This window comes from Cupressus sempervirens, chromosome 2 (genome assembly GCF_028749045.1).
Source record: "Cupressus sempervirens isolate cs-2001-9-10 chromosome 2, ASM2874904v1, whole genome shotgun sequence".
In the NCBI taxonomy this organism is placed as follows: domain Eukaryota; kingdom Viridiplantae; phylum Streptophyta; class Pinopsida; order Cupressales; family Cupressaceae; genus Cupressus; species Cupressus sempervirens.
The window spans coordinates 68,493,583-68,519,460 of record NC_143119.1 but is presented as its reverse complement, the minus strand read 5'-3'; the positions used below and the strand labels follow the sequence as shown (position 1 = coordinate 68,519,460).

Genomic DNA, 25,878 nt, shown 5'->3' with positions numbered 1-25,878 from the left:
TTTCACATTGTCAAGAATTAGCTTTAATAGAGATTGGCTCTCCAAAAATAGCTCATAAGATAGACAATATTTTCAAGAGATAACCATGTCCTCATTGTACTTGAGTTTGTGGTGCTAATAGTCTTAATCAAAATGGATTTGCAATTGTAAGATTTTAACAGTAATTGTTTTTAAGTTGTATAGTTGGAAGATATTAATAGTAAAACAAGAAAATTCTTTATTTAAATACATTACTTTTTGTTAGAATAATTCTTTATAGGTATGTTGTGTTCTCAAATTTGAAGTAGATGAGCATAAAGATTTCCACAGTCCATTATAAGTTTTTGCTTTTTTTTTTGGACTAGATAGTGCATAAGTTCTTCCATCAACAAGTAAGTCATACTATGTGATCCATCATCGGAATTGAAATATGTGTAATAGTAATATATTAAACATTTAAACAATTATCATTTTTTTTGGTCAATCTTAATATAAGTTATAAAATGACAACACTATAATTGTACATATGGTCATATAGATTTCTTAAATATTTGAATGCCCTTCAATACATCTTCATTCCCACAACATCTATAATTATTTATTGACATCAAAAATGTTTTAAATTCAATTTTAACATATTTTTTTTTCAATAGAACATAATTTGATAAATTTAATCATTAATCTTAATATAAAGTTCATGACAACTTCCTTTATATGAAGGTAAGGAGGGAACAATTGATCTTTAGAAATTCACTACACAAAATATTTTCGTATATTGATTTGTGCAAGAGAGAAAAAACAAAATGATAGCAAGTTTCTAAAAAATGAAAAAATCAGCCTGAACCGCTAATACATTACAATGAATCGGCACGTGGATATTACGATGTTAGTCTGTCCCGATGCAGAGAACAGACGACTACTATATGAATTAATCAATGGAAACCAAGAAAACTATTACAGGAACCCTATTCTAACAGATCAATCGAAATCAATACAATAATATCCCCAAATTGAGAGGAAACGTCCAAAACTAGCTAATTTGAAACCATGAATGGTGATAAATACTTCCATTTCCTATAAATCTGTTGTTTGTAGAACTTGAGCATTGAATCGAAGGCTTGCCAGCGCCTTCACTGCACACGTTTCATCAACAACGTCAACCAACAATGGTTAGAGAATCCTTATGGAATAACGTTTCTACTATTATTGGCATCTAAATAAAAATCATGCTACGAAACCCTAAATAACAAAGGAATCGTTGATGTAATATGAGAGAATATATACCAAAGTCAGATGGAGATTGTGAATCATGCTCGACGATGACTGTTCTGCTTTGAATGTTAACAGTGACGTTCTCAACTCCACGTTTTTCCCGCAGCGTACTTTCTATCCTTCGTTCATCAGAGTTCTTACATATGCCCTCAATACGCAGACTTGTTCTCTTCATGATGGTAGTCTTGTAATCCTATGCAATTCAAGGAGCAAATGAAGATGATGGAATGAAATCAAAATTATGATGTTTGCCTTGAAGTAGAAAGCAAATGAAGATTTGGGATAACCGAGAATAGATCTGTATAACTTTCCAATTGAAGATTTATGATCTATGCCTTCATATGGTTCAAGAATATTTATATTTGCCGGGAAGAGTGATCTATAAGAAATGTGTCCTTCCTTGTGGTGAACATGAAATATTCTCGAAATTCTCTTAACGCGGAGAAGACAATTCAAAATTAGAGGAAACTGTCCTCCCTTGATCTATATCTGTTTACCTGACTTCCACCTGGCTTAATATTTTTCCAGATTTATTTAAAAACTTTACTAATCCTATGCAATCATTTGATAACTGAGAATAGATCTGTAAAACTTTCTAATTGAAGATTTATGATCTATGCCTTCATATGGTTCAAGTGTATTTATATTTGCCAGGAAGAGTGATTTACAAGAAATGTGTCCTTCCTCGTAGCGAACATGAAATAATCTCGAAATTGTGTTAACGCGGAGAAGACAATTCGAAATTAAAGGAAATTGTCCTCCCTTGATCTATATCTGTTTACCTGAATTCCACCTCGCCTAATATTTTTCCAGATTTATTCATTGCGGGATGCAACGAGAATTGGGTTTATAGTGTAGACAGAAACAGTTTACGTGAAGACTCAACTGTATGCATGCTTTCGTCTACACGTTAATTTCCAAGGGGAAATTGTAGTGAAATTGATGAGAAAGGAAGAGATTGTAGTGCAAATAATCAGCCATGCAAATTCTTTCTTAAATTTGACTTTTGAGATTGGAATTAAGTTTCTGTCAATGTACGAAACTGCTACAAAATGCACGGTCTCTAAACTTCTTCCAAATTTCTAATTTTGGATTGTGATGTGAGTGAATGAGGTTAATACGTGTAGTTTCAACGGGAGTATGTTAAATGAAATAAACAAAAATATTATTTTCTCTAATTTTATATCCAATTATTATCCTTTCGTATACATTATGCTATGCTTTCATTTAAATGTTTATCAAACATATTATCGAATAATAATTAAATAACATTTTTTTTATAACACACTATTGTTTCAAATGGTCAATTTTTTGAAAATAAATTATATATTTAATTTATTTATATTACTGCAAAAATATAAATTGAATTATTTGTTTAATGAAGTTAGGAATTATCATAATATTAGACAAGTGCAAGAACATGTATAAGGCTCATGTTCCAATTAGGTAAGCATGAAAGAGCGCTCATTTACAGATCAATTATTAAGAGAAAATAAAAAAAGAAAATGTCTAGAAAGTTGAGAACAACAAATCACCAAAACAATAAGACTAATATATTCAAGATGTTTTGACTCAAGTGATAACAAATGGGAGATAAGAGACACAACCTTGATTAACTAAGTTTACCTTCTCACAATCATTATGCTTTTGGATGAACCCCAAAAGCTTAAACAAGTGTTGTCATATATCTAGGACAGCTTAGAAAAGGGCCCAACTAAAAACCTAATACAAAGGAACCAAAAGCAAGCTTCCATAAAAAAAATGTTATAAAAACAAAGACAACATCAGAGGAAGAAGAAAGTTAAGAAATTATTTGACTAGACCAATAAGCTGAGGATAGTCAATAACCTAGACAAAGGAGTTGTCACACTTAGACCATTAATATGAAGCATGCTTCTATCTAGGAACCTCTCTTTCACAATTGAATCCTCTATACACTCTACTTTTGATTCTTGCTCTCTAAGATCGACAAAGCATTCTCCTCCGAAGGAGCCACCTTGATGAGACAAATATTTAAATAACTTTGAATTCAAACTCTATAAGATGTATATAAACATGGGCTAGTGTTAATCTATATCCAAAAGAACTATAGTAGAATAAATATTCTTTTGAGTCACAATTAGACCCCTAGTTAACTCTACTATTGAAATGACCCAAAAAAGGGATGATATCTACAAGGGAAACCCCTATAACCATAAAATGAATTCAATTAGTGGCCAAGAGATGGCAAGAATCTATCTCAGTAATGATCGAAGGAGCCCTTCTCTATAGACCATTGCTAGAAAAATTCTCCCTTCTTATAGAAAAAATCCCTACATAATTATTTTCCTATGTCAACCTCTATATGCCAAAAAGTATTGGGATGCTCCATGAGAAGCATATCCTCTACTAGAAAAGTAACTTTGAGATATTAAGAGTTCTATCCACACTAGGGAATCCAAATAATCCTACAAATAAAAATAAACAAGAAAGAACTACTGAAGTCAATGATCTTGGAGGAGCCAAAGTGCTCTCTTTCTTAGACTCTATTAGATGTGACCTAAAGTAAGTTTCTATCTTTTTTCAAAGACTAATTAAAGTATGTATCTCTTTTATTCTCCAAATTATGGATTTAAATAATTTTATGTATTAAGAGTTTGCCAAAATTAATGGGTCCTATCCTTCTTCTCCCACTACTATGGGTGATTCATCCATTGCCATGAGGGTCGGCTCCAAAGAACACTAGAAGAATTTATTTTTTTAAGAATATCACAACTTTGAAAGGTGGTATCTTGGTTGTTAAGACTTGTAAGGATACATATATTACTTGTTAGAAAGTAAAGTCTACCAACATAACTAAGAAGGGAGGGGGTGAATTAGTTATCGAATCAATATAACTCTCAAGAACCTTATTAAACCTTAATCATCTGAACGCTATAATTAGAAACCATAAGAATATACACTTACAAAATAACACCAAATATATTAACTAGTGATATCGAAAAGAGATTTTTTTGAAATGAAGAACCAGTAACGGAACAATCATTATTGTGTCAATGATGTCAAACCTGCTACCAATTTGTGAGATAATTTAGAGCCTGTAATAGAATAATCATTATTTTTTCAATGATGTCAAACATGCTACCAGCTAGTGAGACAATTTCTTTTTGTTCTTAAAGCTATCATTTAGTTGATTAATGAAGAGGATTTGCAAAGAGGAGATGACAAGAAGACCTAGATAAAGTTTGATTTATTTAATGTGTAAAAGAAGCACTAAGACCAAGACATTGATATTATAGTGTATTTTTATCTACTTAAAGTTTTAAATGAAAGACTACTTAAGAAAAGACTGGAAGAAGATCAAGTAAGAAAAGTTTCTACAAGAAAAGAAGACAAAATGTTCAAACTGAGCGAATGTTGGTATATGTCAATTAAAGTTTAGTTGATGCTAAACATCAGTAAAATTTAGTGTTTCCCAAGCGAACTAATGTTGGTTGAGTCCCAAAAGAGTATAGATCTTGAGTGACAACAAATGGTGTTAAATCGAATATTTGACAAATCTAAGCTGATTAATTTGATTTCATGAATTGTGTGAAGCATGTGGAAGATAACTATGATGAGATGGTGGAAAAAAATTCAAGGTAAACCATTTTGAGGAAAATTCAAAGAAGATTGAAGGGGAAGTTTCTAGAGTAGTGAAATACAAAAGTGGGTAGATTCATTGAATCCTACCTAGCCCTAATATGGACAGTTGTGGTTAAGCAACAAAAGATCCAAAATATGTATTTATAGAGATGGTTAGAAGCAAAGGTTGTCATGTGTGAGAGCCTAAGGATGACAAGGAGTCTATGGCATTGCTTCATCTATGTTGCCAAATAGAAGAGACTACAATTGTCATACAAAGCAAGAAGGCTTAACGTAATGAATTCTTGAAGGGTGAACAAGCTAACAGAGCTGAAGCTTATGAATTCCAAGAAGAATGGAGGACTAAATCAAAGATTTGTAAGCTACACGTTAGTTATAATTTTTTATCAGATTAAGTCATACAGTTACTCTCTAATAATTGTGCCAGCATGGATAAAATCTTTTGGATTAAGGTTGACATAATAGTCATTTATAAATATTTTAACTAGGTGACATTCTAATGGAATGCTCTAAAGACCTCTAACAAGGCTAACTCGTAACAGGGTGATCAAAATCCTTTAACTAGGTCATATTTAGTAGTGTGTATTGTAACGTTTAATATGGTTGGCCTTTCATAGGGCATCACTTCAGAAGAATGAGACTTACTAGCATGTTACTAGTGTTTTTTTCCAAATTGGATTTCCATAAAAAATCATTGTGCCAAATTTTGTGAATGTTCTTATGGTATTTCATGTTCATTTCTGTACAGTTATTTTGACCTAGGACAATAACCTACAAAGTTAAGGTATTGTATGATCCAATGGATGCGTGCATGTTAAGATTTAATGAATAAGGATCTAATTAGCAATGAAAAGTTTTATTTGTACATCTGGATCTTGGAAAACTTATTCACCATCCCACCCCCCTCAGTTATTTTAAAGAATTCCAACAATTGGTATCAGAGAATTGGTTTCTTGAGAGGAAGTAGTTTGAAGGTACTAAGAGCTAAAGATGAAGATGTATAAAAAGGAGGTGCCCAAACTTAACAAGGAAAACTTTCCTACATGGCAAAGTTTGATGAAGTTACACCTAAGAGGTCTTGGAGACCATGCACAATCTACCATCACCATCGACCATATTGATCCTTTTGGGGCCCTAACTGTAGATGATCTGATAAAGAAGAAAGAACATAATTAGGCAATATTGGAGATTTTCTCTACCCTAAGTTACTCAAAGTTCAATGACATCAAAGATTGTGAAACTACAAAGAAGATGTGGGATACTAGACAAACAATTTATGGAGGAGATACAAAAGTTTTGAGACTTAAATCTCAAAGTCTAAGAGGGAAGTTCAATGACATGAGAATGCAAGAAGGTAAGGAAATTTTTCAATATTGATAAAGAATTAAAGATGTTGTGAATTCTATTAGAGGAGCTAATGGTATTATTGATGACGAGACTATAATTAGATAATTACTTAGAGCACTACTACCTATCTATGCTATTAGAATTTTTGCAATATAAGAAATAAGATGTATACTTGGTAGCAATATGTCCCTTTAAGGATTGATGAGTGGACTCACTACCTTTGAACTCTCTAATTTTTATAATTTCAAAACTAATGATGTTGAATCTACTTTCCAAGCTAAACTATCATTAAAGCAGCCTAAAGAGAAAAAGAAAATGGTCAAATATGTTTCTAGTGATAGTGATACAAATGAGGAGGATGTAGAAAACCTTTAAGCATTATTGGTAAGGAGATTTCATAGAGGCAAAGGAAAATTTAAAGGTAAGCTACCTATCATGTGTTTTCATTGTAATGAAGTTGGTCATATTTCTGCTAGATGTCCAGAGAAGAAGAAAAATAGAAGTGGAGACAAATACAGAAGTAAAAGAGATGAGGAAAAAGAATATTAAAAAGATAATTGAAATAAGTCTTGATACATTAACAAGGAGGAAACTAAAAATGAATTAGATGAGATGACGATGAAGTGGTGTATGTTGTAATGAAGGATGATTCTAGTGAGGATGAGGGAATTGCACTAGTATCTAATGTGAACACGAGTGACAGATGGATCATTGGCAATGGGTGTTCACATCACATGATTGGAGATAAAAGTAAGTTCATTACCCTTAATTATTACAATGGGAATAGTGTAAGATTTGGTAATGATGCATCTTGTTTGATAAAAGTTAAAGGATTAATCAAACTAATAGAAAAGATCATGTGTGCCAATGCTTATTATGTAGATGGATTTAGCTATAACTTGTTGAGTGTGTTACGACTAAATAGTTCAAGTTGCAAATTTGAGTTTGAGAACAATAAAGAAAAGATCTATGACACTAATGCAAAACTAATTGGAAAAGGTGACCAAACTAGAGGTAATCTATTTTATCTTGACATTAATTATGTTACTTCTCTTGTTGTAGAATTTGATGTTGTGTGGCTATGATACAAGAGGTTATGTCATGTTAACTTTGATAACTTAGTCAGTATCAATAACATGAAAAGAGTTAGAGGTTTTCCTAAACTAAACATACTTGACAATATATTTTGCAAGTAATGTTAGCTAGGCAAGATGACAAAATCTAGCTTTAAAATAAGACCCACTACTCAAAAGAAATTATAGAATTAGTTCATACTGATTTGTATGGACCAATTGATGTGCAAAGTTACAAAGGTAACAAGTACATTATCCTATTTGTTGATGATTATTCTACAATGATGATAATTATGTTTCTAAAATAAAAATATAATACTTTCCAAATGTTTAAGTGGTACTAGGATAGAGTTGAAAAGGTGACTATCAAAAGCTTGAAATGTTTGAGATCTAACAGAGGTAGATGATTTAAATCAAATGAGTTTGAGATATTTTGTAATGATAGAGGAATTAAGAGACACACTTCTATACGTAGGATCCCTCTACAAAAGGGAATTGTTGAAAGGAAGAGCATCTATCCAATGGACTGTGGTAGAACACTCATGATGGAGAAGAATGTTGCTTTAAAATACTAAAGAGAAGTTGTAAATATAGTTGTCTATACCTTGAACTACGTACAAGTCAAGAAAGATACTCATTGAACACCATTTGAACTATGGTATGGATATTTACCCAATGTAAAATATTTTAAGGTATTTGGAAGCAAGTTCTATATTCTTAAAGACAATAGGAATGGTAAACATGATGCTAAAAATGAAGAAGATATATTTCTAGGCTATTCCACAAGAAGTAATGCTTATAAGTGTTTAACTATTAACACTTACAATGTTGTGGAAAGTGAAAATGTGAAGTTTGATGAGTATACAAAGGTACATGAAGCTGAACCTATGAAGGAACCAGAAGAGTATAAATCCTTTATAAACTTTATGTAGGTATGCCTAGTGACGAAGGTGTTGTGAACGAAGATGTAAATCAAAATCAAATATCAGTGAGGGTTGAGTTACATACACTGAATGTCAAGTTGCATTTAAGAATTGAGTTACATTTATGAGGAAATTTATAGATAGAAGATGAGGAACATTTTGATTCTAAGATAAGTGTACATGAAAGGAATGTCGATCTACTTGATGTAGGAATTATTTTAGAATAACTGGGGGGGGGGGGTGTGAATCTATTATTCAAGGTCTAGATGTACAAATAAATTTTTTCTCACAATTTAGTGAACACATAAATCATTCATACCTATGCATGCATTCATTGTGTATCAACTAAAACTTATATCTTACTGTCAAATCAATTTGCAAAAATATAAAGCATGAAACACGACACATTCATCAACACATTTGACACAATGATTTAATGTGGAAAGCCAAATTTGGAAAAATTGCCAGTAACATGCTACTCCTTTTTCACTCTTCTTTAGTAATGCACTTTGAAAGGTCAACCCTATTAAAGGTCAAAATACACACTATTAAATGTGACCTAGTTAAGGGATTTCAATAACCTTATTAAAAGTTAGCCTTGTTAGAGGACTTCAAGCCATTCACTTGGAATGTCACCCTATTAAAGGATTTTCCAATGACTGTTAAGTCAACCTTACTTCAAAGGATTTACCCTAGACTGATACAATTATTAGAGAGTAATAGTAGAGCTTTGATCTAATACAACTTACAACTTCACTTGCAAATTATAGATCTCTATTCAGTCCTCAATTCTACTTGCTTTTCATTCTTTCTAGCTCTGAAAACTTGTTCACCGTTCAAACATTCACCTTCTTAAGACTTCACTTGTTGAAGCAAAACCCCTTTCTCCTTCTCCTTCTTAGATTCTCATACCAAACTCTCTAACTCTTTTGCTTCATGACCAAACATTCTCATATACAGGAAATAAGAATATTTTCTTGCTCATTATCCATTATTTAAATTGGGGTTTTCGATGGAATAGGTAGGATAAAATGTATCTACCCAATATCTTGTCTTCTTAAGAAGATTCTCTTAGAATCCATTTGAGTTCACCTCCAAAATGGTTTACATAAGATTTTGTGCCACTAGCTCATCAATCTTATCTTCCTCCTAGTTTATAAGTTCCAAGAAAACAAACTTATCAACTTTTATTTGGAAAATCTTTTTTCTTTATCATAATGCAGCAGCTCAGCATTATCAATCTTCAGATTCTTAACACATACTCTGTCATTCGGCATCAACTAAATTTTACTAGTCCTTTGCATCAACTAAAATTTATTCAACATCTATTATCTTGCTCCACTAGACTTTTCTTTCACTTGGCTACAACTAACTTTTTTCTCACCTTGAACTAACTTTTCATAGCACCTACTACCCACTTTGTCAAGCTCGGTAGATGAATGTTGTTTAACTTATTCTTCTAAGATTTCAAAGTGTAGCCAGTCATTTTGCAACCTTAAGTAGATCATCAATACATCATGTCATCACTATCTTAATTGATCCTTGTACTTCATTACATAATCGTAACTCAACCTTTCCTCTAGGTGCTTTTGTTACATCTTGTTGATCAAATCCTCCTCATCAATCAACTAAGTGATAGTACTTGGATCATATAAGCAACTATCTTATCAAAAAATAGCAGGTTTGACATCAGTGACAAAACAATGATTGAAACTCATGACAATCTCCCTTATAACAATCTTTCTAATCAATGATTTTTTCAATCAGATTTCAACAATCTCCCTCTTTGGCATTGATTGCAAACCAAACTGATCAACCAAGTCAATCAAATGATGAACATCTTGTTCAATCAAACTCACTAGGTTAAAACAATAAGACAATACCGAAAAAGAAGAGTTGTATTGAAATTTCTCCCTCTATCAACAACTTCCATCTTCTAATTACATTACAAAATATAACTCCATCTTATGCCTCTCTTTCATACTATATTGATCAGAAAAATATATCCCTCTGATAATGATCCTTCTAACTCTTTGATAAATACCTTGGTCTTTGTTCTAATCCATTCTCTGATTGCCTTTTCCCTCTCTGATCTTTTGATAAGTTTCTGCGAATTCTACCTATTTCTTTCTCAATATTCTAATGATGTACTTTCTCCATTGTTCCTCTTGTACTTGATCAGTTTAATGTACTTTCTCCCTCCTTGACAATGATGCCAAGACATATACTAAACACTTGGCATCTTTAATACATGTAGATATAGGCTTTTGCAAGTTTTTCAATTTTCCCTCTATCACCTTGCTTGTGACTGATTTGTAATTCCAACTCTGTGATTAATTTAGGCAGCTCCTAAAGTAAGATCCACTACTTCAACTTGTATTAGATGAAAATTATCTTGTTTGATGTAGGGCACTCCCTTTGTCTCTTACACAGCCTTTGATAGGGGTATCACCCATAGTTTACCTCTCAGATACTCATAAGCATCCTTAGGTAATGTTTTTATGAAGATATCAACAATTTTTTCCTTTGTGTTGACATATTCCATCTTCACCTCTTTATCTTGAACTAACTCTCGTACATAATGATACTTGATTGCAATGTGCTTTATCTTTGTGTGCATCATTGGATTATATGATATTTGATAACACTTGTATCTTCTTATAGTATAAACCAAACTCTTATGTTCCTTTTAAGTATCTCATTATTCTCTTCATAGCCATCAAGTAATTCTCTCTAGGATTAGCAGAGAATCTTGCAACTATGACCACAACTAATGCAATGTTAGGTCTATTATGTACTACATATTCAAATTTTCCAATCATGGATCTATATAATGTTTGATTCACCTCAGCTAAATGAACATTCTTTAATAGCTTGAGTCTTATCACCATAGGTGTACTTTTTAGTTTGGAATCCTCTAATACAAATGTCTTCAATATCTCTTGGACATATTTTGACTAAGTGATGTATATAGCATACTTCATCTGGTATACTTGTAATCCCACAAAGAATTTGATCTCTTCAAACATAGACATTTCAAATTCTTGTTTCATCTAATTTGCAACCTCCTTAGACAAAGCATCTTGTCCTCCAAATATGGTATTGACAACAAATATTTCAGATAACAGTATACCTTTGCCTTCTTCTAGCTTCATGTATAGATTGTTGTTATCATTAGTCCTTTCAAATCCAATCTTCATAAGATAAGTATGAAGTCTCTCCTACCATGCTCTTAGTGCTTGCTTCAATCCATATAGGGATTTTTGCAGTCTACGTACCATGTTCTTATTATTTTTGTCAACAAATCATTTTGGCTATTCTATGTAGACTTCCTATTCTAGTATGTCAGTCAAAAATATAGATGTAATATCCATCTGATAAACTTTGAAACCTTTGTATGTAGCATAAGCAAGTAGAATTCTCACTCCTTCCATTCTTGTAATAGGGGAAAATATCTCACAATAGTCATTTCCTTCTTCCTATGCATATCTTCTACAAACTAATCTTACGTTGTTTCTTGTCACTTCACCATTCTCATCTAGCTTGTTTCTGAATACCCATTTGGTGTCAATCACATTTTTTTCTTCTAGTGTAGGAACTAGACTCCATGTTTTCTTCTTCTCTATCTGCTGAATTTCTTCTTCCATGGCCTTCTACTAGTCCTCATCTTCCAATGCATCTTTTACTATCTTAGGTTCCTTCATGCTTAAAAAACATGATTCACTTCTCAATCTATTTCTTATCATTGGCCTTGCATCTTTGTTTCCAATGATTTGATCTATACGATGATGTCTTTTGACATATTTGGACAATCTTGTTAAGTTCTTGTAACTAAATTTTGTCTCTTAGCTTCAGTGTCACTACATACATCTTTGTTAGGGATTTCAACATCTCTTTCATTTATATTGATCTTAGAAATAGAACACTCATTTTCTTCATTCTACAACTCAGCATCTAAATGCAGCTTGCTTCTTGAATGCAAATTGGCATTCACAAGTTGTGACTTGGTAGTTATTGAGACTTGCTATTGGTTTGCAACTTGATTTGTAGCATCTTCTTTAGTAGGTGTTTCTTTATAGAAGTATACAAATGATTTGTATTCTTTTGGCTCTTTCATAAATTTAACCTCATGTGCTTCTATAAACTAATCAAAATTCACATTTGCACTCTCCACAATTTTTTTAGTGTTAGTATTTAGACACTTGTACACTTTACTTCTTGTGGAGTAACCAAGGAATATTCCTTCTTCACTTTTTGCATCAAACTTTCCATTCCTAACATCTTCAAGAATATAACATTTTCTTCCAAATACCTTAAATTATTTCACTTTAGGTGGATATCCATACCATAATTAAAAAGGTGTTGAATGAGTACCTTTTTTGACTTTGACATGATTCAAGGTATGTACAATAGTACTTACAACTTCCCTCTAGTATTTTAGAGCAGCATTCTTCTCCATCATGAGTGTTCTAGCACATTCTATTATAGACTTCTTTCTTCTTTCAACAATTCCATCTTGTGGAGGGGTCTAGGTGCAGATGTTTGTCTTTTGATTCCTTTATCATTACAGAACATCTCAAACTCATTTGAAGTGAATTCTCCTCCTCTATCTAATCTCAAGCATTTCAAAATTTTACCTGTCTCCTTTTCAACTCTTTCCAAGTACCACTTAAAAATTTGAAAAATATCAGATTTTTTCTTTAGAAACATGACTTTCATCATCCTAAAGTAATGATCAAAAAATAGTGTTATGTACTTATCTCCTCTATAGCTTTGCACTTCAATAGGTCTACACAACTCAGTATGAACAATCTCTAGTATTTCTTTAGAGGCATAAGCTTTACTCTTAAAGCTTAACTTTGTCATTTTGCCTAGCTGACATTGTTTGCATTCTATATTATTAGGTGTATTCAACTTAGGCAAACCTCTGACTCTTTTCATGTTACTAATACTAACCAAATTATCAAAATTAACATGACATAATCTATTGTGCCAAAGCCATATATCATCAAATTTTGCAATAAGACAAGTAGCATCCTCTAAATCCAGATAGAATAGATTACTTATAGTTTGATCACCTTTACCAATCAGCTTCCCATTAGTGTCATATATATTGGCATTTTTTATTTTCAAACTCAACTTTGCATCCCAAATTATTCAATTGTGACACACTTAACAAGTTATAATTCAATCCTTCAAAAAATTAATCATTATTGCATGAAATCTTATGTGTGAGTTTGATAGACCCTTTTCCTTTTATGAAACATGGTGCATCATTTCCAAACCTTACACTATTTCCATCATAACAAGTTAATTTAATGAACTTACTTTTGTCTCTAGTCATGTGATGTGAGCATCCACTATCAATGATCCATTTATCATTCTTGTTCACACAAGTCAAGAGTTCATTTGCCTCATCCTCATCAGATTCATCCTTCATTAAAACATATACCACTTCATCATCATGTTCATTAGAGTCATGTTCATCAGAAATGTAGCATGTCTTCTTACCTTTGTTTCTATAGTCTCTGCCATCATCTTCTCTTCTACTTTTGTTCTTGTTTCCTTATTTACAGTTTTTCTTATGTGTACATCTTGTAGCAATATGACCAACTTCATTACAATTGAAAAAAATGATGGGTAACTTACCTTTGAACTTTCCTTTTCCTTTGTGAAATCTTCTTGCCAGTAGTGCTTCCAATTGTTCAATATCTTCCTCATCTGTGTTGTTGTCACTAGATGCATTCTTCTTCTTCTTCTTCTCAAAATCCTTCAATAATAATTGAGCTTTGAAAGATGATTCAAGACTCTCCGGTTTGTAATTGTCAAAATTAGATAGCTCAAAAGTAGTGAATCTAGCTACCAAACCTTCAAGGGTTAGATTAATTGCTAGTACACATCTTCACTCTTGGATTGCTGAAACTCTAATAGCATAAATAGGGAATAATGTCCTCAAAACTTTACTTAGCATAGTATCATCATTTGTTTGACCAGCAACACCTTTTATTACACTAACAACTTCTTTTATCCTAGCAACATATTGAGCAATATTCTCACCTTCTTTCATTCTCATGTCATCAAACTTACCTTTGAGACTGTCTAACTTGGCTCTTTGAACATTTTTGTCTCCTCCATATATGGTAGCTAGGGCATCCCACATTTTCTTTGCACTATCAAGATCTTTGATATTGTCAAATTTGACATAGCTTAGGGCAAAGGCAATCTCCAATATCACCTAATTGTGTTCTTTCTTTTTCTTCATATCTTCAACAGTTAGGGCTCCTACTAGATCAACATGTTCCACTATAATGAAAAATTGTGCATGATCTCTAGGTCCTCTAAGGTGTAGCTTCATCAAACTTTGCCACATATTTGATACACATGTCATTATGCAATCAATTCAATGGGGTGGTGGGCTAGCCCACAACCCTATTCAGCCCATTACATCAATAAAACTATGTCCATGCTACGATGTAATGGGTCCAATGGGGTCATGGGCTAGCCCACAATGCCATTCAACCCATTGCATTGACCACTCTATGTTCCTAGGGGTCCTAGGATTTAGTGCCTGCCCCTATGTCACATTTTTGTTATCATTGTCAAACACTTTTAGGACTAGTTTTATGTTGATGGTTAGCAACATTGTTTTGAGACTATCAGATATTGTGCTATGGCTTAAGTTGATATGTGATGAGATTACTTAGACTCAACATTTCATGTATGCATAATGATTATTACATTATTTTCAAGTTATTGATTAGTTAGATGGTTTATTATCACATGTGTTTTCTTATGGATACTTACCCAATACTTGCATGTGTGTGGTGTGTGTGTTTGCTTTTGTATGGCATTTTTGATGTGGTTAAGGAAGGGAGTCATAGTCACCTGCTAGTTCGGATCTACACAATGCACCACTTCCTGCCATTGCCTGTTTAACTTAGCATATATATATATTGTATGTACATGCAAGGTTTTTATGCAGGTTGCAAGTACTGGGTATCGACTTTCGTGAATTGCTAGGATGAGCATACCCTATCACATTATCTCAATGGTAAGAGAGGGGAGATAAATTCTCAATTCCAAATCCCAACCCTTTAAGCCATTTGTCCTAACTAAAAAATTAGGGCAAATATCTGAGTAGAGTACCCTCCAAATATATCGAATGATGTAATTCGTGATATTAACCCTTTTGGTTTGATTTTGTATGTGTTTTGCTATAGTGGGATTTTCGTATTTTATTTCATGACTCTTTGGTGTATTTTTCTATTTATTAAGCCTAATTAAAAGATTTAATTAATGGTTTAATTTAATAGAAAATTAATATGATATTTTAATATTTATTTTATTTAATTAATTGGGAAATTAATTAAATAAAATAATTAAATTTGAAGATAAAAGTTATAATTTTAAGGTTGGAATGTGATAATATTTTAATAAATATTTTAGCAATTAAGTTTTGAAAATGAATGTAAAAGTGGAAAATATATTAAAATTATTAAAAGATTATAGATTTCGTGTGATTAAAATATAAATATATTAAGATAAACAAGTCGAGTTATTAAAGTTAGTGCACGAGATTTAAAAATTAATAAATTAAATTGGAAAGAGTAAAGTAAATATTATATTAATTAATGTGCATTATTTTAATGTTTGCTCACATAGGAGTTTGCAAATTCTCGAGAGTTGTCATGTAGACAACACAGGAGTTTGCACTCTAAGTATGCACAAGTTGTCTACACTTAGAAGTTAGCATATTATTTGAGCACATGGTGTCTACAACCTTATGACTTATCTAGAAGGTTGGAGTAGAATCATGCTTAGTTGTCATGCTTATCTTCTAGTTGTTTCTAGAGACATTCTAGATGCATCTTAGAGGCCTTTAAATAGAGGCTCTCCTATTGTGTTTGGACAAGCTTCAAAGCTTGCATGTATTTGAGAAGCTCATATGCTTCTACATGCTCATATGTTTCTACATGCTCCTATGCTTCTTCAAGCACTTCTAGTCACGTGGGAATTTCGGTTGGCTTGGATCTTGGAGGAATTGCGAATTGTTGGAGAAAGAAGAGATTTTTCTATGGACTTCTGAGCCAAGACAAATTAGTATCATTTTCTAGGTGTACTCATGATTTTCGCTTATTCTATTTGCACTCTTTCTCTTCTTGTCTTCATCGTGTCTGTTATATGTGTCTGAATATTCTCTGTGATTGAATTTGCAATTTTGACATTAGAATCTAGATATGTATGTTAATTGGTTGAGAAGAAAACAATAGAAAATCCTAGATCCAATTAAGGAGGAAATTAGTTTTAAATTGGGTTTGGGTTCGAATTGTAATAGAATCAAGGATTTGATTAGACAAGGGTTTGTATTTTAATGAAGAATCCTAGTTATAAAAAAAAATTATAAGTAGACCTATTGGAAGATTTATTGAGTAAATTTAGAGAACAAATATTTTATAAGAAAGTTCTAAAAATTGGAAGCACTTTTTAAATTACGTATATGCCTCATTTTAAATATACATATTTGTACAAATTTCAATACTTGTATACACACACACACACACACACACACATATTTATTTTGTCATATCACAGTAGAAAAATGTTTAATGAAATTCCATTATATACATACATACATACATACATACATACATACATATATATATATATACATACACACACACACACACACACACACACACACACACACATATGTGTGTGTGTATGTATATATATATATATATATATATATATATATACATACACACACACACACACACACACACACACACACACACACACACACACACACACACACACACATATATATATATATATATACATACATACATATATACATATATGTATATATATTTGTATAAGACCGCAGTAGAGTTATATATTTTTAAAATTTGAATCATATGTGGAAAACGTTTTTTAAAAAAATATTATATATTAAAGAGAGGCAGGGAGGGATGGACCTGTAACCCCACCCCTCTCATGACACTAGTGTGTTGGCGGCTCTGCTGCCACAGGCAGTGCGACAGCAGTGCTGTAGCAGCTTACGTCAGCAGGCTTCTGTAGGCACTGTCGTGCGTCTATTAAGTAGCGGTGGTACAATTTAAAATGCATGCCAATATTAAGAAAGGCATGATGTATACAGTATAATATGTTATGTTATTAAAAAAAAATCATATGTTATAAAATATGTTATGTTTTGAAATTCGATTTTTTTAAGTATAATGAAGTATTGAATATTAGTTATTATATATTTATATAATATTAATAAAATTTTATTAAATAATGAATTAGTGTAATTAAAATTAATACAAATGTTGTAATTGAAATATTGAAGTTGTCGAAATAATTTTGGAATTCTCACGAATGGAAAATTGAGAAAATTATATATGATTTTAAAAGAACAAATTTTCCTAGCAATATTAATGTTTACGTCATATTCATTGAATGATTGAATGAATGATGATTCTGTTTCGAATATTGATCATTATAATTAAATATTGAAATTATTAATAAGTTTTCCAATATAATTTGTTATTAAATAATAACAAGTCATTATTGAACTATTAATATTAGAGAATTGTATTATAGTTGACTTTTAAATTAGAAATTATAGTTAGTTATTAATCAACTAATATTCATTGGGTTATTAGTATGGTTATGTAATTATTAACTAAATTAATTAATTAGAGTTAATTAAATTTAATTGATAATTAAGTTATGTAATAGAGTTTTTTATTGATATGATTCTTTTAATGAAGTTGTAAAGTATTTATATTGAAGTTGATAAGTCTTATTCTAATGACTTGAATTATAACTTTAGATATTTTAATGGTGAGACTTAGTAATATTTAATTGAGAACTATTAGAATTGTTAAAAGGTCATGGATTGTGTACCTATGTTAATTGAGCATTTAAATAAAGTTATAATTTTCTTATTCGAAAATTGATAACTCGCTTTCTTATAATTTAAATGAATAATGATCCTTTGATTATGTTGAAAAGTTGAATTAATGATAAGGAAGAGTTATTCAATTAGTAACATTGATCTTAGCAAAATAAAGCAAATGATTTTATTAAGTGTCAAATGATTTAATGAGTAAATATTTATCCTCAAGTTATTCTTAGAATGTTATTTTAAATAATGGAAGGATAATGTTATCGAGGGAATGAATGGGTTGACTTGTAGGTTAAATGATTAATCCTATACACTTGAAGTATACTTGCAAACAGAAAATAGAAAACTTCTACACTTAATTCAGTTATAATTCAGTTATGTAATTTTAGCAAACCAAAACATGTGTTTGCATTGTATTTTCTCTATGCTTCTTGTTTTGGGTTTTGGGTTGACTAGTTTTGACAAGTTATAGGACATCTACTAGAGGCTTGGGGGTTATGCGAATGTGTTGGCATGTTGATGTTATCTCGATCTTTATAAACCTAACCATGGTAATGTGATGACATGCTCTATGAGATGTTTGTATTTACTGATTGTTATTGCTCATTAGTCTTCTTGAGTGAAGCTAAGTTATATGTGTATGAGACACTTGACTGAACCATTTTTGAGTCATTGATCAATTACCCTTGGATTACTTTCTAGTTGCCATGATGGGACTGAAATGTTGATTTATTTATTGATGATGTCATGTTGTGACATGTTTTGACTCAACCATTTTGGAGTCTTCGATCAGTATGATTTTGAGATATATTTTGGTTATTGAAAACCAATGGATATTTTTGATTATCAGTGATGCCTTCATTTTCCAATAGAGAACTATTGTGGTCATGATTTTCTATGGATGCTTTTTAGATGCTCATAAAGATTTGATGCTTTTATTGTGGATATTTGATGATTCTTATTGTGGATTATCTTTTGGTATTTCTTTCCAATCGCTTGTATAGGACTAGGGTGATTTTATGATTCCATGAGCTTAGGGTAGGTTATCTACTTGTAGTGTCGAGAAGTGGCTTGCAATGGAGGTCGGGGCCCTAAGTGGCTACCAGGGTAACTCATTGTAAGTTTTGTTAATAAGTGATAACATTCACACTAAATGGGGATTAAATGAAACTAAAAAGATAAACTTTTTGGTTCTCACCCATGGCTCGTATGCTTGTATAGACTAGGATGGGAGTAGAGAGAATGCATGGTTGCGACCTTGCATTCCATAGTATGCCTTGTTAGTATGAGAGGATACTAGTGGCCGTATGAGGATTAGCAGGGACCCGTAGAGTAAAGCTAACTGCTAGGGTAACTTCTACATGATATATGTGATGACACTTTCCCACTTTCATAGTAGGTTTCCTACATGTCTTTGTGTCCCTCTAGGAATTAGATGTTGAGTTGTGATTGGAACCCTCTAGTTAGTATACTTTTAGGATTCCTGAACTTAAGACATTTATGCTATGTGTTTTGGATAGCTTGTTTGGGACTTGAGATTATCTCCTCAGCACGGTGGGAGTGGACCACTCAGGTTCCACGTTGTTGGGTTGTAGTGCTTTATCACTCTTATCATTTGAGATCCATTTGAAACATCGTTGCTGATGCATTCTTTGTTGGCATCTATATTCATGGATTATGATGGTGGACATGTATCCTCATATTGATTTTCATATGTTAGATGATGTTATCTTATGCTTTACTTTGCATGTTTGTAGGATGATTTAGGAGTGACATTCCTACTATGTTAATATCGATGATCTCTTCGGTGCTTTGGGATGTTATGCACAGAGGGATGGCTAGGATCCATGATGGTCTAATAATGCTATTTACAGTTGGGAGGAACCATGCACTTAGTTAATTATTTTTGATGATTTATGGCTATCTCTTATGATGATGTATCATGTATGGTATATGGTTTCATTTATGTTATTGCATCATGGATTAAAGTTAGTATGATGATGTACTTTGTTTTCACACATGTATATTCTTTTAAGCCTTTTTATACCCTATGGCATGTACAATGGATGATTGAGTAATCAGGAATGTAATATAAGAACGTTGGACTTTTCATTATTATTTCATGTGGATGTAGTGTTAGATGGAATCATTAGTATTAGTTGATTTAGATGTAATTCAACATTAAGGGATCCTTAAAGAATGTAACCTGTTACGTATGTATGTTATGTTTACTTTCAGTTGGATGTTACTATTGCTTCCGCGAATGTTATGAATGGTTTTACTTTCATGTTTTGAAAAAATAAAAAATGCTACCAAAGTTAGTAAAAATTTAGGTTAATTCTTTGGATCTCTTGGTGGGGCATTGCATAGGACCCCTAGGGACACATGTGATGAAATGATCCCAGGACATCATTCAACCCATTCCATTGATTACACTATGTCCCTAGGGGTCCTAGTTAGGTTTCCTAGGACACCTAGGGACACATGTCATAATACAATGGATCTAATGGCCCATGACTGCATTTGACCTATTTTATTAATTACCCTATGTCGCTAGGTGTCCTAGGACCCTAGGGACATATGTCGAGATGCAATGGGTCCAATGGGGTAGTGAGCTAACTAAGGACCCCATTTGACCCATTGTATTGATTACCCTATGACCGCTATGAATACAAATGCAATGGAATGAGGTTGTCGGCTAGCCTATGAGATCGATTACCATATGCCCCTAGGAACCCTGTGGACAAATGTCATGATGCAATGGGTCCAATGTGGTTGTAGGCTAGCCTATAAACACATTCAACCTATAGCATCGATTAGTTTATGTCCCTAGGAGTCCAAGGACCCCTAGGGACACATATCATGATGCAATGGGTCTAATGAAGCCATGGGTTAACCCATGACATCATTCGACCCATGGCATCAAGTACCCTATGTCCTTAGGGGTCTTAGGATCCCTAAGGACAAATGTCATAATAAATTAGGTCCAATGTGGTTGTGGGCTAAACTATGACCATATTTGACCCATTGCATGGATTATGCTATTCTCCTAAGGCTTGTAGGACCCATAGGGACACATGTCACATTTCAATGGATCGAATGGGGTCATGGGCTACCCAATGAATCATTCAACCAATTGCATTGATTGCCATATGTCCCTAAAAGCCCTAGGGGCACATGTCATGATACAATTGTTCCAATGTTGTCGTGGAATAGCCTACGATCCCATTTTCCCCATAGCATCGATTACACTATGTTGCTAGGGCCCAAGGAGCCCTAGGGACACATGTCACAATGTAATGGTTCTAATGATATTGTGGGCTAACTCATGACCCCATTTGACACATTGGATCAATTACTCTATGTCCATAGATGTCCAAGGACCTATAGGGACACATGTCATGATGTAATGAGTCCAATGTAGTCATGTGTTAACCCATGAAGCTATTTGACACATTACATCAATTATTGTATGTCCCTAGGGTTTTTAGGAGCCCTAGGCACATGTGTCACAATGTAATAGGTCCACTACGATTGTGGGCTAGCTTATAACTCCATTGAACCTATAACATTGATTACCCTATGTCCCTAGCATCGCTAGGGACACATGAGTTGAGGCAATGCGTCCAATGCGGTCATAGGATAGCCTACAACCCCATTCCAGCCTATGACCCCATTCCACCCATCACATTGATTACCCTATGTCCCTAGGGGTCCTAGGACTCCTAGGGACACGTGTTGTGATGCAATGGGTCGAATGGGGTATTGGTCTAGCCCATGACCCCATTCAACCCATTGTATTGATTGGTCTATGTACCTAGGGGGCCCTAGGACCCCTAGGGAGATAGGGTAATCAATTATATTGTATTTTAATAAACTATATAATATTATGCAATAATTTCTACTACTATATAATAATATATATTATAGTAATATATATTTAATATAATAATAAAAATAATATAATAATAATATTTATAATATAATAGATAATATATAATACTATATAATAATATATAGTAGTATAATACTAATATATTGTCTAATAATATTTAATACCATATATAATATTATACACTAAAATTTGTTATATAATGTAAAAATAAAAAATAAAAAATAATAATAGTCAAATATATCATTATATTTTTAATGTACAAACATATTTAAATATGTTTATTAACTAAATGTGAAAACATATCTAAATATGTTTTTTAACTTTTTGTTTAAAATGTATAATTATTTCTCACCTCAAATTTTGAGATTTTTTTTCTCAGCCACATGTCATACACGTGATCTAGAATTAGGTACATTATCTAGGATTGGGTACCCAATTTAGTTTGGTAGTTACCAAACCTCTTTGGTCAACTCAAAAAATATGTTTGAGACCCATGTTACAATGCAATGGGTCCAATGGGGTTGTGGACTAGCCTGCGAACTCGTTTGACCCATTGCATCAATAATTGTATGTCCCTAGGGGCTCTAGGACCACTAAGGACACATTTAATGATGTAATGGGTCTAATGGGGTCGTGGGCTAGCCCACCACCCCATTCGACCCATTGCATCGATTACTCTATGTCCCTAGGGGTCCTAGGAAACCTAGGGACACATGTCATCATGCAATGGGTCTGCGACCTCATTTGACCCATTACATCGACTATGTTATCTCCCTAGGGGTTGTAGGACACTTAGGGAAAAATATCGCTATACAATGAGTCCAATAGGGTCGTGTACTAGCCTATGAATCCATTTGACCTATTGCATATATTACCTTATGTTCCTAGGGGTCTGAGGACCCCTAGGGACAAATGTCATGAAGCAATAGGTCTAATGGAGTTGTGGGCTAGTCCACAACCCCATTCAACTTATTGCATCTATTACCTTATGTCCCTAGGAATCCTAGGGCCCCTAAGAACACATGTCATGATGCAATGAGTCCAATATTGTGGGCTATCCTACAACCCCCATTGGACATATTACATCAATTACCCTATGTCCCTAGGGGTCCTAGGACCCCTAGGGACACATGTCATAATGTAATGGGTCCAATGGGGTCGTGGGCTTCCACCCATTACATCAATTACCGTATGTCCCTAGGGGACCTAGGACCCCATTTGACCAATTTTATCGATTACCCAAGGATCCCTACGGAGGACCCCTAGAGACACATGTGATGATGCAATGGATCCAATGGAGTCATGGGCTTCGACCCATTGCATTAATTACCCTATGTTTCTAGGGGTCCTAGGACCCCATTTGACCCATTTTATCAATTACCCTAGGAACCCTATAGATACATGTCATGATTTAATAGGTCAAATGGGATCGTGGGTTGGCCAACAACTAATTTAACCCACTGCATTGATTACCCTATGTCCATAGGACCCCTAGGGACACATGTCATGATGCAATGAGTCCAATGTGGTCGTCGGCTAGCCTATTACCCCATTCAACCCATAACATCAATTACCCTATGGCCCTAGGGGTCTTAGGACCCCAAGGGACACATGTTGCCATGCCATCAATCCAATGGGGTCATGGGCAAGACTACAACCCCATTTGACCCATTGCATTGATTACACATATCGTAATGCAATGGGTCAAATAGGGTTGTGAGCTAGCCCACAAACCCATTTGACCCAATTTATTGATTACACTATCTCCATAGGGACACATTGTGATGCAATGATTCAAATGGGGTCATGGGCTAGGTTGTGACCTCATTCAACCCATTACATCAATTACCTTATGTCCCTAGGGATCATAGGATACCTAGGGATGCATGTCATGATGCAATGGGTCAAATGGGGTTGTGGGCTAGCCTATGTCCCCATGGACCCATTTTATTGATTATACTATTTCCATAGGCATCCTAAGACCCCTAGGGAGACATGTCGCATTACAATGGAACCACTAGGGTTGTGGGTTGGCTTATCACCCCATTCAACCCGTAGCATTGATTAATCTATGTCCCCAGCGCTCCTAGGATGCCTACGAACACATGTGACAATCCAATGGGTCAAATGGGGTGATGGGCCATTCAACCCATTGCATCAATAACTCTATGTCCCTAGGTGTCCTTGGATCCCTAGGGACACATGTCATGATGCAATGGGTCCAATTTGGTCATGAGGTAGCCTACAACCTCACTCAATCAATTACATCAGTTACCCTATATCACTAGATGTCTTATGACCCCTAAGGACAAATGTCATGATGCTATGGGTCAAATGGTGTCATGGGCTATCCCACAATCCTATCTAACCCATTTCATCAATTACCCTCTATCCCTAAGTGTCCTAAGACCCCCAAGGAAATATGTCATGATGTAATGGGTCACATGGGGTTGTGGGTATGTCGATGACCCCATTGGACCCATTGCATTGATTAACCTATGTCCCTAGGGATCCTAGGAGACCTAGGGACATATCTAACGATAAAATGTGCTTAATGGGTTTGTGGGCTAGCCGACAACTGCATTCATCACATAGCATTGATTAACCTATGTCCCTAGAGGTCTTAGGACCCTAGGTATACATGTCATAATGTAATAGTTTGAATGAGGTGGTGAGCTAGCCGAATACCCAATTTGACCCATTACATTGATAACCCTATATCTTTAGGGGTCCTAGGACCCCTAGGAACACATGTCATGTTGCAATGGGTCCAACTGGGTGGTGGACTAACCTACGACCCCATTCAACCCATAATATCAATTACCCTATGTTCTTGGGGGTCCTAGGACCCCCAGGGACACATGTCATGATGTAATGGGTCGAATGGGGTTGTGGACACACATTTAGAGATGGAATGGGTTGAATGGGGTCATTCTCTATCCTACAACCCCATTATGTTAGGATTAACCTTGGATAGAAATAATGGTTACATGAAAATATAACTAGTATACAAAAATAATAGATCATACATAAGAGAACAGAGGACACCAAGATTTAACATGGTGCACACAATCCTAGGGCTACATCTACCAATAGCAAGCCCAATATTATTATTATCTAGTGGTTACAACTTGATTACAATCCATAATCTCTTATAGCTCAATACTACCGCAAGAACTAATTTTCACATCACACATTATGAAAATTCTTGACCCTAAGCCCTTTTTATACAAGCTTTTTCTCACTTACAAAATTAGGGCTAAAATAATAGAAAAATGGTAGCTAACACCTTTTACAATATAAGAACATTTTTAGCTTCGGGTGTGCTACCCTCAAAAAACCCTCCTGGGGCATTACCTCTTGACCCCACCCTTTATTGCGATAGGGAGTGCACCTAGGGCACTACCCTAGGACCCCGCAATGGTGTTGCCCCTTGACTGCCCCCAAACTCCCATAGAAATAATCTAGAGGGAAACCACGCTAAAAAAACCTCTGAATCTAATTAGGCTCCACATCACAACACATTTGACCCATCACATTGATCATTTTGTGTCCCTAGGGGTCCTAGGAACAACATGTCATGATGCAATGGGTCAAATGAGGTCATGGTCTAGCCTACAAACCCATTCAACCCATTGCATCAATTACCCTATGTTTCTAGGTGTCTATGGACCCCTATAGACACATATCGCAATGTAATGGGTTGAATGGGGTCATCGAATAGCCTATATCCCTATTCAGCCCATAACATTGATTACCCTATGTCCCAAGGGTCCTATGACCCCCAGGAATGCTTGTCATGATGCAATGGGTCAAAAGAGATCATGGGATAGCCTGCAACCCCTAGGGACA

The 25,878-nt window shown here is 33.9% G+C and overlaps 1 protein-coding gene across 1 annotated transcript; it reads right to left on the bottom strand.

Annotated features, from left to right (window-relative positions):
- Window positions 1-733: 733 nt before the first annotated feature.
- Window positions 734-1,855, bottom strand: LOC149571082 (cadmium/zinc-transporting ATPase HMA2-like). The gene is made up of 2 exons (XM_089808419.1): window positions 1,264-1,855; window positions 734-1,112 (listed from the first exon to the last, which is right to left on the bottom strand). Exons 1-2 carry the CDS (start codon window positions 1,424-1,426, stop codon window positions 1,054-1,056), a joined length of 222 nt encoding a protein of 73 aa, XP_089664545.1. The 5' UTR covers window positions 1,427-1,855; the 3' UTR covers window positions 734-1,053.
- Window positions 1,856-25,878: the final 24,023 nt, after the last annotated feature.

Bases quoted from the DNA above. Each gene is read 5' to 3' on its own strand.
- LOC149571082 (XM_089808419.1), bottom strand. From the start codon at position 1,426: ATGAAGAGAACAAGTCTGCGTATTGAGGGCATATGTAAGAACTCTGAT. The intron at 1,113-1,263 runs GTATATATTCTC...AAACGTGTGCAG, and splicing joins ACAATCTCCATCTGACTTTG to TGAAGGCGCTGGCAAGCCTT.